This window comes from Prosopis cineraria, unplaced genomic scaffold (assembly GCF_029017545.1).
Source record: "Prosopis cineraria cultivar Desert tree isolate PC_DT_omini unplaced genomic scaffold, ASM2901754v1 PC3, whole genome shotgun sequence".
In the NCBI taxonomy this organism is placed as follows: domain Eukaryota; kingdom Viridiplantae; phylum Streptophyta; class Magnoliopsida; order Fabales; family Fabaceae; genus Prosopis; species Prosopis cineraria.
This window is the reverse complement of record NW_026555334.1, coordinates 38,157,165-38,167,949: the sequence shown is the minus strand read 5'-3', so window position 1 is coordinate 38,167,949 and position 10,785 is coordinate 38,157,165. Positions and strand designations below refer to the sequence as shown.

General features: G+C 37.2%; 2 protein-coding genes across 2 annotated transcripts; both read left to right on the top strand.

Moving 5' to 3' along the window:
* The first annotated feature begins 299 nt into the window (after positions 1 to 299).
* On the top strand, positions 300 to 7,869 carry LOC129305745 (uncharacterized). The gene is given in 11 exon segments (XM_054945780.1): positions 300 to 477; positions 1,286 to 1,495; positions 2,388 to 2,711; positions 2,823 to 2,963; positions 3,045 to 3,148; positions 3,236 to 3,405; positions 3,408 to 3,453; positions 4,805 to 5,299; positions 5,912 to 6,339; positions 7,043 to 7,136; positions 7,226 to 7,869. Coding segments are annotated over 10 exon segments (2,091 nt in total). The 5' UTR covers positions 300 to 477; positions 1,286 to 1,318; the 3' UTR covers positions 7,338 to 7,869.
* A 1,158-nt stretch (positions 7,870 to 9,027) lies between these two features.
* On the top strand, positions 9,028 to 10,383 carry LOC129305746 (protein GAST1-like). The gene is made up of 4 exons (XM_054945781.1): positions 9,028 to 9,396; positions 9,755 to 9,826; positions 9,942 to 9,975; positions 10,082 to 10,383. Exons 1-4 carry the CDS (start codon positions 9,370 to 9,372, stop codon positions 10,261 to 10,263), a joined length of 315 nt encoding a protein of 104 aa, XP_054801756.1. The 5' UTR covers positions 9,028 to 9,369; the 3' UTR covers positions 10,264 to 10,383.
* Positions 10,384 to 10,785: the final 402 nt, after the last annotated feature.

The following is a 10,785-nucleotide window of genomic DNA, read 5'->3' as shown; positions in this document are numbered from 1 at the left end:
GGCATCTTTGATAACATGTTCTTCTTCTTTCATGGAGGCAATTTCTATTTTACAAGACAAGGGTAATTTAGTTATTTGCTGTTGACAATTAATTTCAGTTCAGTTTCTTGGGCCTGCAGAAAAAAAAAAAAGATGATTTCCTTAGGCCCATATGCAATTTAGTTGCTTCATACTGTTTTGTCTCAACCATCGATTTCAAATATGAAGTTTAGGGATTTAAACGACACAAATTTTATTTTAAGAACCAGATTAATCATTGAATTAAATTTAAGGGCCAAAAGTTTAATTCTCCCTTTAAATTAATTAGAACGCCGACAAACCACAATCTCGGGAGGAGCGGCTCTATTTTTCTTCGTCGACGAACAAGCATCCCACGCTCCGCCGGACGCCGTCCACCGTTGCCAGCCCTGCGTGGTTGATCTCGGGCAAGCCGTGAAGAAGGTCCAAACCTACGGTTTTTTCTACTCCCAAAATCCGGTGAGATTGATTTGTTCGATGTGGCTTTGAAGCTGTGGTTGAATTTGTTCTCCGCGTCATCTGTTCCCTCCGTGGCTGTTCTTGCCTTATTTTAATTTTTTTATATTTTCATTTGGCTTTGAATCTGGCCGTGCAATTGTTTGAATATTGTCGCTTTTAAATTTGGGAATATTTACAGATGGAGTTCAATTTTTTTTTTGTTTTTGTTTTTGGCACTAGTTTTTGCTTTAATAGTTTGTAACTGGCTATACTTCTTCCCTCTCCATTTCGATTACTAGCGACCTGTATGATTTGGATTGTGTTGTTTTGCAATGTTGGATTTGCTGTGTATTGGCATTTTGTTTATTAATCTTTTTATATTATCACCAATTGAGAAAATTCTCGAGGTATTTGTGATGTGTGATCTTGTAAATGACCTGGCTCGAGTTGTGTCAAAGTATCTGGAACAAAAATTATAGGGTGCAATGTCCATATTTCAAAGATTTCAGTGGGGGCATATTCCCCCACTGTGTGCAGCATAGGTCCGCCATGAGTGTGAGTGGTGTTTGAAGTGTCAGTGCTTTATGGAAAAGAATTAATACTGCATTTATTATTTATTTATTTTGTTTCTCAGTAAGCTCATTGTCTCAACATTTTTAGATCTTAAATTATCTGCAAGAGAACTGCAAAGCACGCGGTTAAACATATGCTTTTTTTCACTTCTCTTCAATTTCATAGATTTATTGCATAAATCATAATTCGATTTGAATCTTTTAGAATTATTCTAGATTAAATTTGTTCTTGCTCGTGTCTGTTGCAAGGAATTCAGGACCTTAAAGTTAGTTAAGGTGATGATCATGAGATGAAAATGAAACGAAAGTGTAGGCTTTGGTGGCCAAAGCAGCTCTTATCAAGAAGAGAACCATCTTCCATTTTTTTGCTGGGGTGGTTTGTCACATCCTCTCCAGCATCCCTTGACATTATAGTGGCCTTTACTTGTGACGGAGTGTTGTTATCTCAATCTGGTCCTTGCCTTGAGGTATGAAACTGGATTTTGAGTTTTCATTTTACTGCACGTACTTTGGGTAAAAGGTGAATAAATCAGCAATTGATACGATGAAACAACTGCAATCATTTATTTTTCTAGAAAATTTTGGGTTTCCTTCTCGTGATATGATTGAAATTTATGTTGTATTCAAGAGTTAACAAACTTTAAGAATTTCTTATGTTCATTGTGGTTAATAGCCATTTTCTTTTAGTGGTCCATTATTAATGTGAGAGATTATATATTTAGTTATTAAAAATTATGAATCGGTGGTTACAAATCTGATGGCTTCCTAGTCTGTTATGTTGCCTATTTCATAATGTTGCTGAGGGGACATTGAGAAAGGGGGGGGGGGCTCTATGACCATATTGCTGTTGTTTAATATTGACGTGTTAATACTAGTGGCTTGAATTGACTTATAATTTGATCATTTGGTCATGTTGGGGAGGTAGATACTGGAGTTTAGATGCAGTTGTTGTGTCTACACCCTCTAAGGTTCATCTATTCCTTTAATTATTGGGAACAACCGAACAAGAATGTGGGCCTTTTTGATAGTGCCCGCCTAAGATTTCTATTTAATTCTTTTTACATAATTATTAGGTCTATGTGCATAAAATTTGTGCCATTTTATTATGCACGTTATTCAAACAAGAAGCTATAGGATGGGTAACAATATGTATATGTGTTGTAGAATTTTTTTTTTTTTAATCTTTGTGGATGATGAGAATCTTGATTCTGTGGCAATAGTGATGGGAGAAATCCCAGGATGAGGATGGTCTTTATAATGTTGTGTAATGAAGCTTTCATATAAGTTGTCACAGGTGGCTGCTAATTATGGTCTCATGTTAGGAGACATCTAACAGTATGAACTGTTACTTTCTATCAGGAGATCCTCCATGACGTACATGGGAAGATGCCCATAATTCTACAGGATAAGTCAACATTCTCTGTACTTGGTCAGTGTGTCCCTGACCAGAGTAATAGTAGCTTGGTAGCTGGAATGGAAGACAATGGGTGGAATTTCTCCGATCGTGGCTGTCTGGTGTTAGATGGTTCATTAAAGCATGGTTGTCAAGCTTCCTCTGGAAAGAGTAATTGGGTTCTGCTGACATTTGATTCTCGTGAACAGAATGACACAGGAATTCATGGGCTTCCAAAATTGCATCACATTCACTGGAATGGGCTAGCTATGGTACAATATGATGTTCACGTATGTAAGTCATGATTGCTTCTTCTTCTTGCTTTTCCAAAATTTGTTATATGATGTTAGAACTCTATTTCCTTCTCTCAAACACTTATAAGTGATGTTTAAATATTGTAGGTAATAATTTATGATACCCCCTTTTATGGTGCTCATCATTTTTCTTCATGCCCATCAAGCTCACACGAGCAAGCAAAGACTTCCATTAAGAAACCTAAGTGGGTGGATGACCTTCACAAAAAGGAACAGCTCATTGACTTGGTAATAAAGTTTACAATATTCATTGTTGTGTATCTAAATTTTGGGCCTACTAATTACTGTACTCTTCAAATCCTTATCCAGGATACAGTCATCTTGGCAATTAATTCTAGTGCTGCTGCCAAAAGAATTTTTGAAAGACATGAGATTTTGAGGAGACCCTTCAGCTTGCTTTCCATATTTCTTGTGTACTCACTTGACTCTATTGATATTCTATATCTTATTTTAATCTTATCTTTATATTCCAGTTCTGATGGTCTGCTGTTATTCTTCAGGTTTTTTGCTTTTGTTGGGAATCTGTCTGCTAATTTTGTAGCATCATTATCGACTCTGTTCTTCATTGTCCTTCAATTATTCCAAGCACTTCTCCATGGTGAATCAGGATCTTGGATTTACATGGCATCAGCAATATTTAGGACTTCATGGATAAATATACAGATTCGTTGTGGCAGATATTATATTGGCCAATATTTCTTCAGGAGAATGATCTTAGGTAACACGTAATTCTTGTAAAAATATTGACTTATCTGATTTGTTTGGTCAGTCTCTGATTGGTAGTTGGGAATTCAAGTGGGATGGAGAACTCTACTCCAAAAGTTAACTATTGAGATGGGAGGACCAATCCATTTATATACCCCATTGAGCATATCATATTGTTCAATGTGGGACTTGGTATCCCATACTATCAAGTTTTCATCAATTGGCCCTCCATGAAAAGCGGACGTCTCAGTGGCTGCATTCCACGCACTTAACTCAGCCTCCTTCTTATTAGAATCCTTCATGGGTAGCCTTCTCCAAAAACACAACAACGAGACTCTGATACTAATTGATGGGTACCCAAGTGGAATAGGGAACCTTACCCCAAAAGCTAGCTGTTGAGGTGGGAAAAACAACCCTCTTATATACCCTATAGAGCATCTCATATTACTCAATGTGGGACTTGGTATCTCATATTACCAAGTTTCCATCAATCTCTAATTTTGGTAATATCATGGAACCTCTTGAATGTAGACTTGTATTAGACTGAAAACAGTGCTAATGATTCTATCAAACAGGGATAACTCAGAAGAAATACTCATGCAGCACCAGCAATGGTAGCAATACAGATAGAAAACACAGAGTAACTGTAATAGGAGGCTGTCTAGCATTTGAAAGGCTAGCCACTCCTGGGATTCTCTGATCAAAATCATCTACACCCTCATATTGATACCAGGGACGCTTTTTCAAATACCCTCTATCCACCTCACCCACACCAAGCAGCAGGCACCAGAATTAATTGCTCCACTACATTTCCCTCTTTTTGCCCCTACTGACATCTTCTTTCTAGAATACATGTGCTCAATAATAGGCTTAGAGAACCAGTAGCTCATTCAAACCAATCTTCATATTTCTTGTTTTTTACAGGTATAAACCTTAGTCAAAGTGGGTTCATTACCTCAGGCCTGTCACAATAGCAGGCTTTAATCATTGATAAAATTTATTAAATGCATTTACTTTTAGCTTGCACTCTACTATCTCTGGGATCTAAATTATAATTTACTTTGGCTTACTATAATTTTTTTCACTTTCAGTCTTTTTTTAACCTGCTTTTAGAGGACAAATTCTTGTTACATGATTTCACTTTGAAAAAATTTTCTTTGATTGAAGTTGCAAACATGATTGAAAACATAATGTGTGTTCCCCTTCACACATGGTGGAATGTTTTTTATTATGACGAATTAAGTGTAACACTATTATGAATAAGTTTTCTTTAGTTGAAGTGATCACTGACCTTCTGGCCATCATCTTTGGATATTGATTCTGTGTTTTCTCCTTTTTTTTTAACATCATTCTTTGTGTGCTAGGTCACGATCATGTGTTGAGTATGCAGAGAAAGCTGCTATGCACAGGCATTCCATGTGGTCAACTTTGGTTGTTGATGTTCTCCTGGGAAACGTGATTGGTTGGGCACTGCTATGTCATGCAGAATCCATTTGTTTGTCAGTTTTGACATTTGTGCATGACATTGCAAACCCTTTTCTGCGCTCAGGGTGTGTTTGGTTAATGGGAAACCCTGCAGGCTTCAAGTTGAATGCTGAACTGGCTGGAGTATTGGGCATGGTTTCTCTGAATGCAATACAGATATGGTCAACACTCTGGATTTTTGTGGGTTTTGTCTTAAATTATATTATTCAAGGGCTTGCTATTATAGGGATTTTTTGTGGGTTCACTCTACCTGCTGCCTTGATTATAGACATGGTTGTGTTAGCAACTTCTCATGTTTCAACCCTTTATTGGTTGATTTCACTTCTATATTCTTTACAGATACAGGCAGTGACAGCCTTGTGGCGGCTCTTTAGGTAGGAGTTTCCTCCTCCCTTCCCCCTGTTTTTTTTCCATTGAGATGGTTGTGTGAATACAAGTTAGTGATTAGAACGAGAAATGCACAAGTTTCCCAAAAAAAAAAAAATGCACATAATTATTTAAATATAACTGTTCTTTGAATTATAGAAGAAACTGGCTAGCATGATTGGGTTCGACAACTAGACTTCCACCTTAGCTCTTAATGTTTGCACAACACAAGTTTTGGTCAAAAGATACAATCACTGCTCAAATAGATGTAACTGAGGTCGTCTCTTTTGGCATCATCTGACTTTTTAAGCATGGGTTTTGTTAACCCTGTTCTTATTGCTTGATAATCTTCACCACAATATATTTCTGAAAAAGCTAGTATTGGGTTCAGGGAGAAAGAGCTAGTTGTGCTGTTAAGAAAATGGAACATTTGCCAATAAGTCCTTTTCATTTTATGGAAATCATTATATTTTCTTCAGTTATGCTCTATTTGTGATTAAGTTTCTTTTAAGAATAGTATATACAATTTCATACGTGCAATTACACATTCAGACATGCTTACATGCTCTTTTTTATTTCCCTCTTTTTTTTTCCCCACTGAGTTGCTGATCTTTTCACAGGGGCCGGAAGTGGAATCCACTTCGTCAGAGGTTGGACAGCTTTGATTACACTGTCAAACAACATATCATTGGATCCCTTCTATTTACACCCCTCTTACTTCTGCTACCAACCACTTCTGTTTTCTATATATTTTTTAGTATAGTGGACACAATGATGAACCTCATCTGTATATCAATTGAAGTTGCCATTTCAGTAATTCACGCAACACCTTATATCAAGTTTTTTCTTCGGTTGGTGTGTCCAGGAAGATTCCCTTCTGGAATATGGTTTGAAATTTTAGGTTGTCAAAGTACTGGTAATATTTCTCCAAAGGTTGATTTTACTGATGCACTGACTTCTTCCAAGGAAGAATTGCTGCTAAAGAATTTTAGTGGAAAAAAATCTAGCATTCTAGTTTCAGCTCTCCGAAGTAACTACTTGAGCATAGGTAAGGCTTGGAGCTATCACTTGTGGACTTAGATTGATGCTTCTGTCGGGTTTAATTTCTTTTTTATGCTGCTAGGTGATGTACGTGAGTTTTAATTAATATTAAAGCAAACATTTGAGAATGTGTGCCCGATATGTAGACTTTTTGTGGTTGCTTTCAGTTAACTGGGGCCTTTTACTTAAAGACCCTGGAAATGTATTATTATAGTGTAATACAAGTAACAGTGTGTTTGTTGGCAAAGCTGGCGGTCATGATCTGATTGATCATTACTTCTAGTTGTGGTAATTTCCTAATTCAAAGGCGGTCTCTGCTTGTTTGCATGACAAGGTGAATCTTACTGAATATGTCATAGACACTTCATCCAGCATTTCATGAACATGAAATTTGAAAACACTGACTGAAATGCAATTGTAATATGATATTTAGGCTTTGTTTGGAATGGGAAGAAAATTGGAAAGAGAGAAAATTAAGGGAGAAAACTAGAGGAAAAAGACATTTTCTGCCTTTACTTTTCCCTAATTTCCCCATAGAGGGGAAAACTAGAAGAAAAACTTCATGCTAGGGGAAGTGCTCCCCCCCCCCCCCCAAAAAAAAAAAACTTTTTTCTCCTCTCTGTTTTCTTCTTATTCCAAACAGAGGGTAAAAGTCCTCTTCATGGTTATGATAGTCACCTAACAGTTAGCATTTTGTCTGTTCTTTTCAGGAAAAGTTATCTGGCCTCACTACAAAAATATTTTTCTGGGGTTTTCTGCGTCATCCATTTCCTTAGTAGCACATGGAATCCTCATTGGTCGAAGGTGAGATGTTGTTTCGTTAAGTTATTCGCATTTTGTTACTCTTTACTATTCGCCTGAATTCTTTATTTTTGAATTGAATCCTTGATCAGAATACCATACAGACGGGGAACTCTTCTTCCTTCACCGATGCCTTGGATGTCCTTGCCCTATCAAGAGTATTGGCGCCTTTGCCATGATTCACTTGTTGCATGCTTCAAATGATAATGGTCTCATCTAGGCGTCTGATTCCACTTCATCAAAACTGGCTGTTCTTTCTTGTTAACGAGTGAGATGATCCTTTTGGCTAGCATTTCATGAAGGATTATTGAGCATTCTTCATATTGGTTCCTCGCTGATTCAACTATGGATGTGTTTCAACGTTCAGGCGTGGTATATTCACTATTCAGCAGTTTTTCACTTTTCTGGAAAAACAGCCTACTGATTTTGATTTGATCCTCCAATTTGTAAATTCTTTTGCTTGAACATATGATCTATAGGGTTGTTTTCTTTTAATTTGATTGATTTGTTGTGGGGTAAAAAATTGTTGCTTAAACCAGCAAATTTTTGCATCCATACACTTCTATCTGTGATGGCAAAATAGGTGATCCCGTTTTTCACTGGAACCGTAAGATTTTATAGTATTTTTAACTTTCACTAATAAAATGTTGGGGAAAAAACAATGACTAAAAAATGATACATCATTGTATACGTCAACATGTAATGTGAACCATTGCTGCATTAGTTTTTACAGGAAGGGCTATGTCATACCTGTGCAAGTGAAGTGCCTTTAGAAAATAACAATATATAAAATTAAGAAATGCTAACATCCTGTCGAGGCCTCAGAACGTACCGAATTGAAACAGATACTATAGCTCACGAGAGAACCAACAGAACAAACTGAATACCCAACCTCCCTCCCCCTCTCACATGTTGCTAGGGAAGGCTAACTCCTGTCCACATTTTATATCCGTGAAAAAAAAAAGGGACCAACACATAGTATAATAGTAATGCTACTGCTACCTTTGTCTCAGTGAAATAGTTGAGCGGAATACAGAATTTTCAAATAAGAGCTTAACGGGAACAAAGAATATAACAGTATGTGGCTTCCTGCACATTTTATACAGAATATATATATATATATATATATGATAAGTAATATTACAGATTGAGTAGGTCTTGATTTCACTGGCAATGAAAAATACAAAAACAATAAACTTCTTATTACATTAGGTTACATGGATTATAATATATTTCTGTGATTTATCAATAAATAAATCTTTGATTATATTCAGTTAATAACTTGATTGAATGTGCTTTTTGGTATTCTTCTATATTCTTTTTCTTAAGTATCAATATTACCTTTTTCATTATGTTGCCTCTCATGGCCTTGGTTTGAATAAAAAAGGGTGGAGGGCAAGGACAAGCAAGTATTGGAAGTTAAGAAGAGAGATTGAAATGAGTTCACGGGAATGCTATTTCATTCAACAGAAGGATTCGTGCCCGTGGGTAGGTACACACAGACAAAAGAGACACAGAGGCTGAGAAGAGTGTGTGTGGTGTTTCTTTCTTCTTCTATCGCCCTCTTTGCCCCTATTCACACATGTGAATCCCCATGTGATTCTCTTCATCTCTCCTTTTCATATTCACTTCACATGATCCCCAACCCCCACATCATTCCCTAACTTCAAGGCTTCAAATTTTTTTTGAGACCTTCTTGACCTCCCATCAATCAACGCCTTCGCCAATTATTAGCGCACTTTCCTTTTCGTTTTTAATTGCCCCACAATACTGGTTATGATTTTGCTTATTTCCCACCCTTACCCATACTTTGTTTTGGTTTTGTTGTTTCATAACGCTTCAACTCAAACAGAAACTCATATTTCCAGTTAATGCAACCATACTGTTAAGAAGCAGGAATCCAAATCGTCAGTCCTCCATATCACCAGAAGGGCAGGATTGGTCATTTCAAAGGGAAAGACGAACATTGTGTGCAGAATCTGTGATTGTATTATTGGAAAAGACACGGGCCGGATTTTTGTTATCTGAAACGATAGGCTACACAGTGCCACCTTTCATATCCCCCAATAATAATAATAATGCCAGAATGTTATCCAACTGTCTATAAATATTATTACGCATAACTGCGAGTTCTTCAAGACCACAGTCGAGCTAATAATTCTCTCTGTTTCCGAGTGCGAGTGACACTGTGAGCAATGGCCAGAAAACTAAGCATGTTACGCTCTTCCTCGTCACAATGTTGCTTCTTCTCTTGGAGAACCATGTAAGCATACTCCATATTTATAGTTGCCTCTATCACTTGTGTTGAGCTCTCCATTACTGTGTTTTGAGCTCCTGGTTGTGCTTCATTGCCCTGTTTTCAAGTCTTTGTTGGCCTGCTAATAACTTCTTTTCTACTACAAATTATAATGACAAAAAAAATTCTAGCCGAAATTCTATATTTGTCCAGCTGCTTCACTTTTCATTAACTGTGGCTTCCTGCTTTGAAGAATTCATCATCATACAATAGAGCACATAAACTTCGTTGTTATTTTGTGTGTACTGTTAATTACATCTCTAGTTTTCATATCTCTTTGGAGTGATAATTCTGCTCATGTGGCATACCAAAACGGTGGCTTCAGGCCGAGATCGTTGTCACAACCACTGAGGCTCCAGCCCCTCAGCCCAGCAACAACACAACCAGATTTCCCACGGTGAGAATTTTTCAACTCAAATTGTATCTTCATTCCTTCTGAGTTTTCAACCTTCCCACACACATTCTCTGTTCAATGTCAATGCTCATGTCATATTTGTTTCCCTGAGTTTCAGCACGGCATCACCGAAGGCAGTCTTCAGCCACAGGGTAAGTATCACATCACATAACAGTATCAATGAATTAGTCCCTCAAGAGCTAGAGGGAGGTTTCACGGATTGAAATTAATGAGTGAGTGTTGTGGATGAATATGCAGAATGTGGACCACGTTGCACAGCGAGATGCTCAAAGACGCAATACAAGAAGCCATGCATGTTCTTCTGTCAGAAGTGCTGTGCAAAATGCCTGTGCGTGCCTCCTGGTACTTATGGCAACAAGCAGGTCTGCCCTTGCTATAATAACTGGAAGACCAAAAGAGGAGGACCCAAGTGCCCCTGAATCTCCAGTCCTTTTTCTTTCTACTATCAATCTCAAGTTTCCATGCTCTGTTGCCATCTGATGTAACGTGTATGCTGTCCTAATGATTTTACCCTTTATATGATTATTTTATTGGTCTCAGGTGTCATTTCTTTGTTCTTTTTCTTTTTTTAAAAAAGGACTTAGAATTTGTAGTCCAATTCATAACGGAACAAACCAGGCACAAGGAAGCCCAACAAGGCCACCCTCGTTGCAAATATGAATACGCACACGATGAGTATTTAGTGGTTTGTGCCTTGGTGTCCTGCGGAAGTCACGTCCTTAACGTGGTGGAGAAAACAATCTCACGGAAGCAAATTGATGTAAAACGGGAGGGGAAGATAAAGAACAGAGAGAGAGGACGAAGAGAGAGAAAGAAAGAGAAAAAAAATTAAAACTCTCGAAAATTTTATTTAATAATATTCAATACTAAATGTAAATAAAAACTCTAACTCTATTTAATTATTTATAAAAATTTAAAAATAATAAAATAATAACAATAAT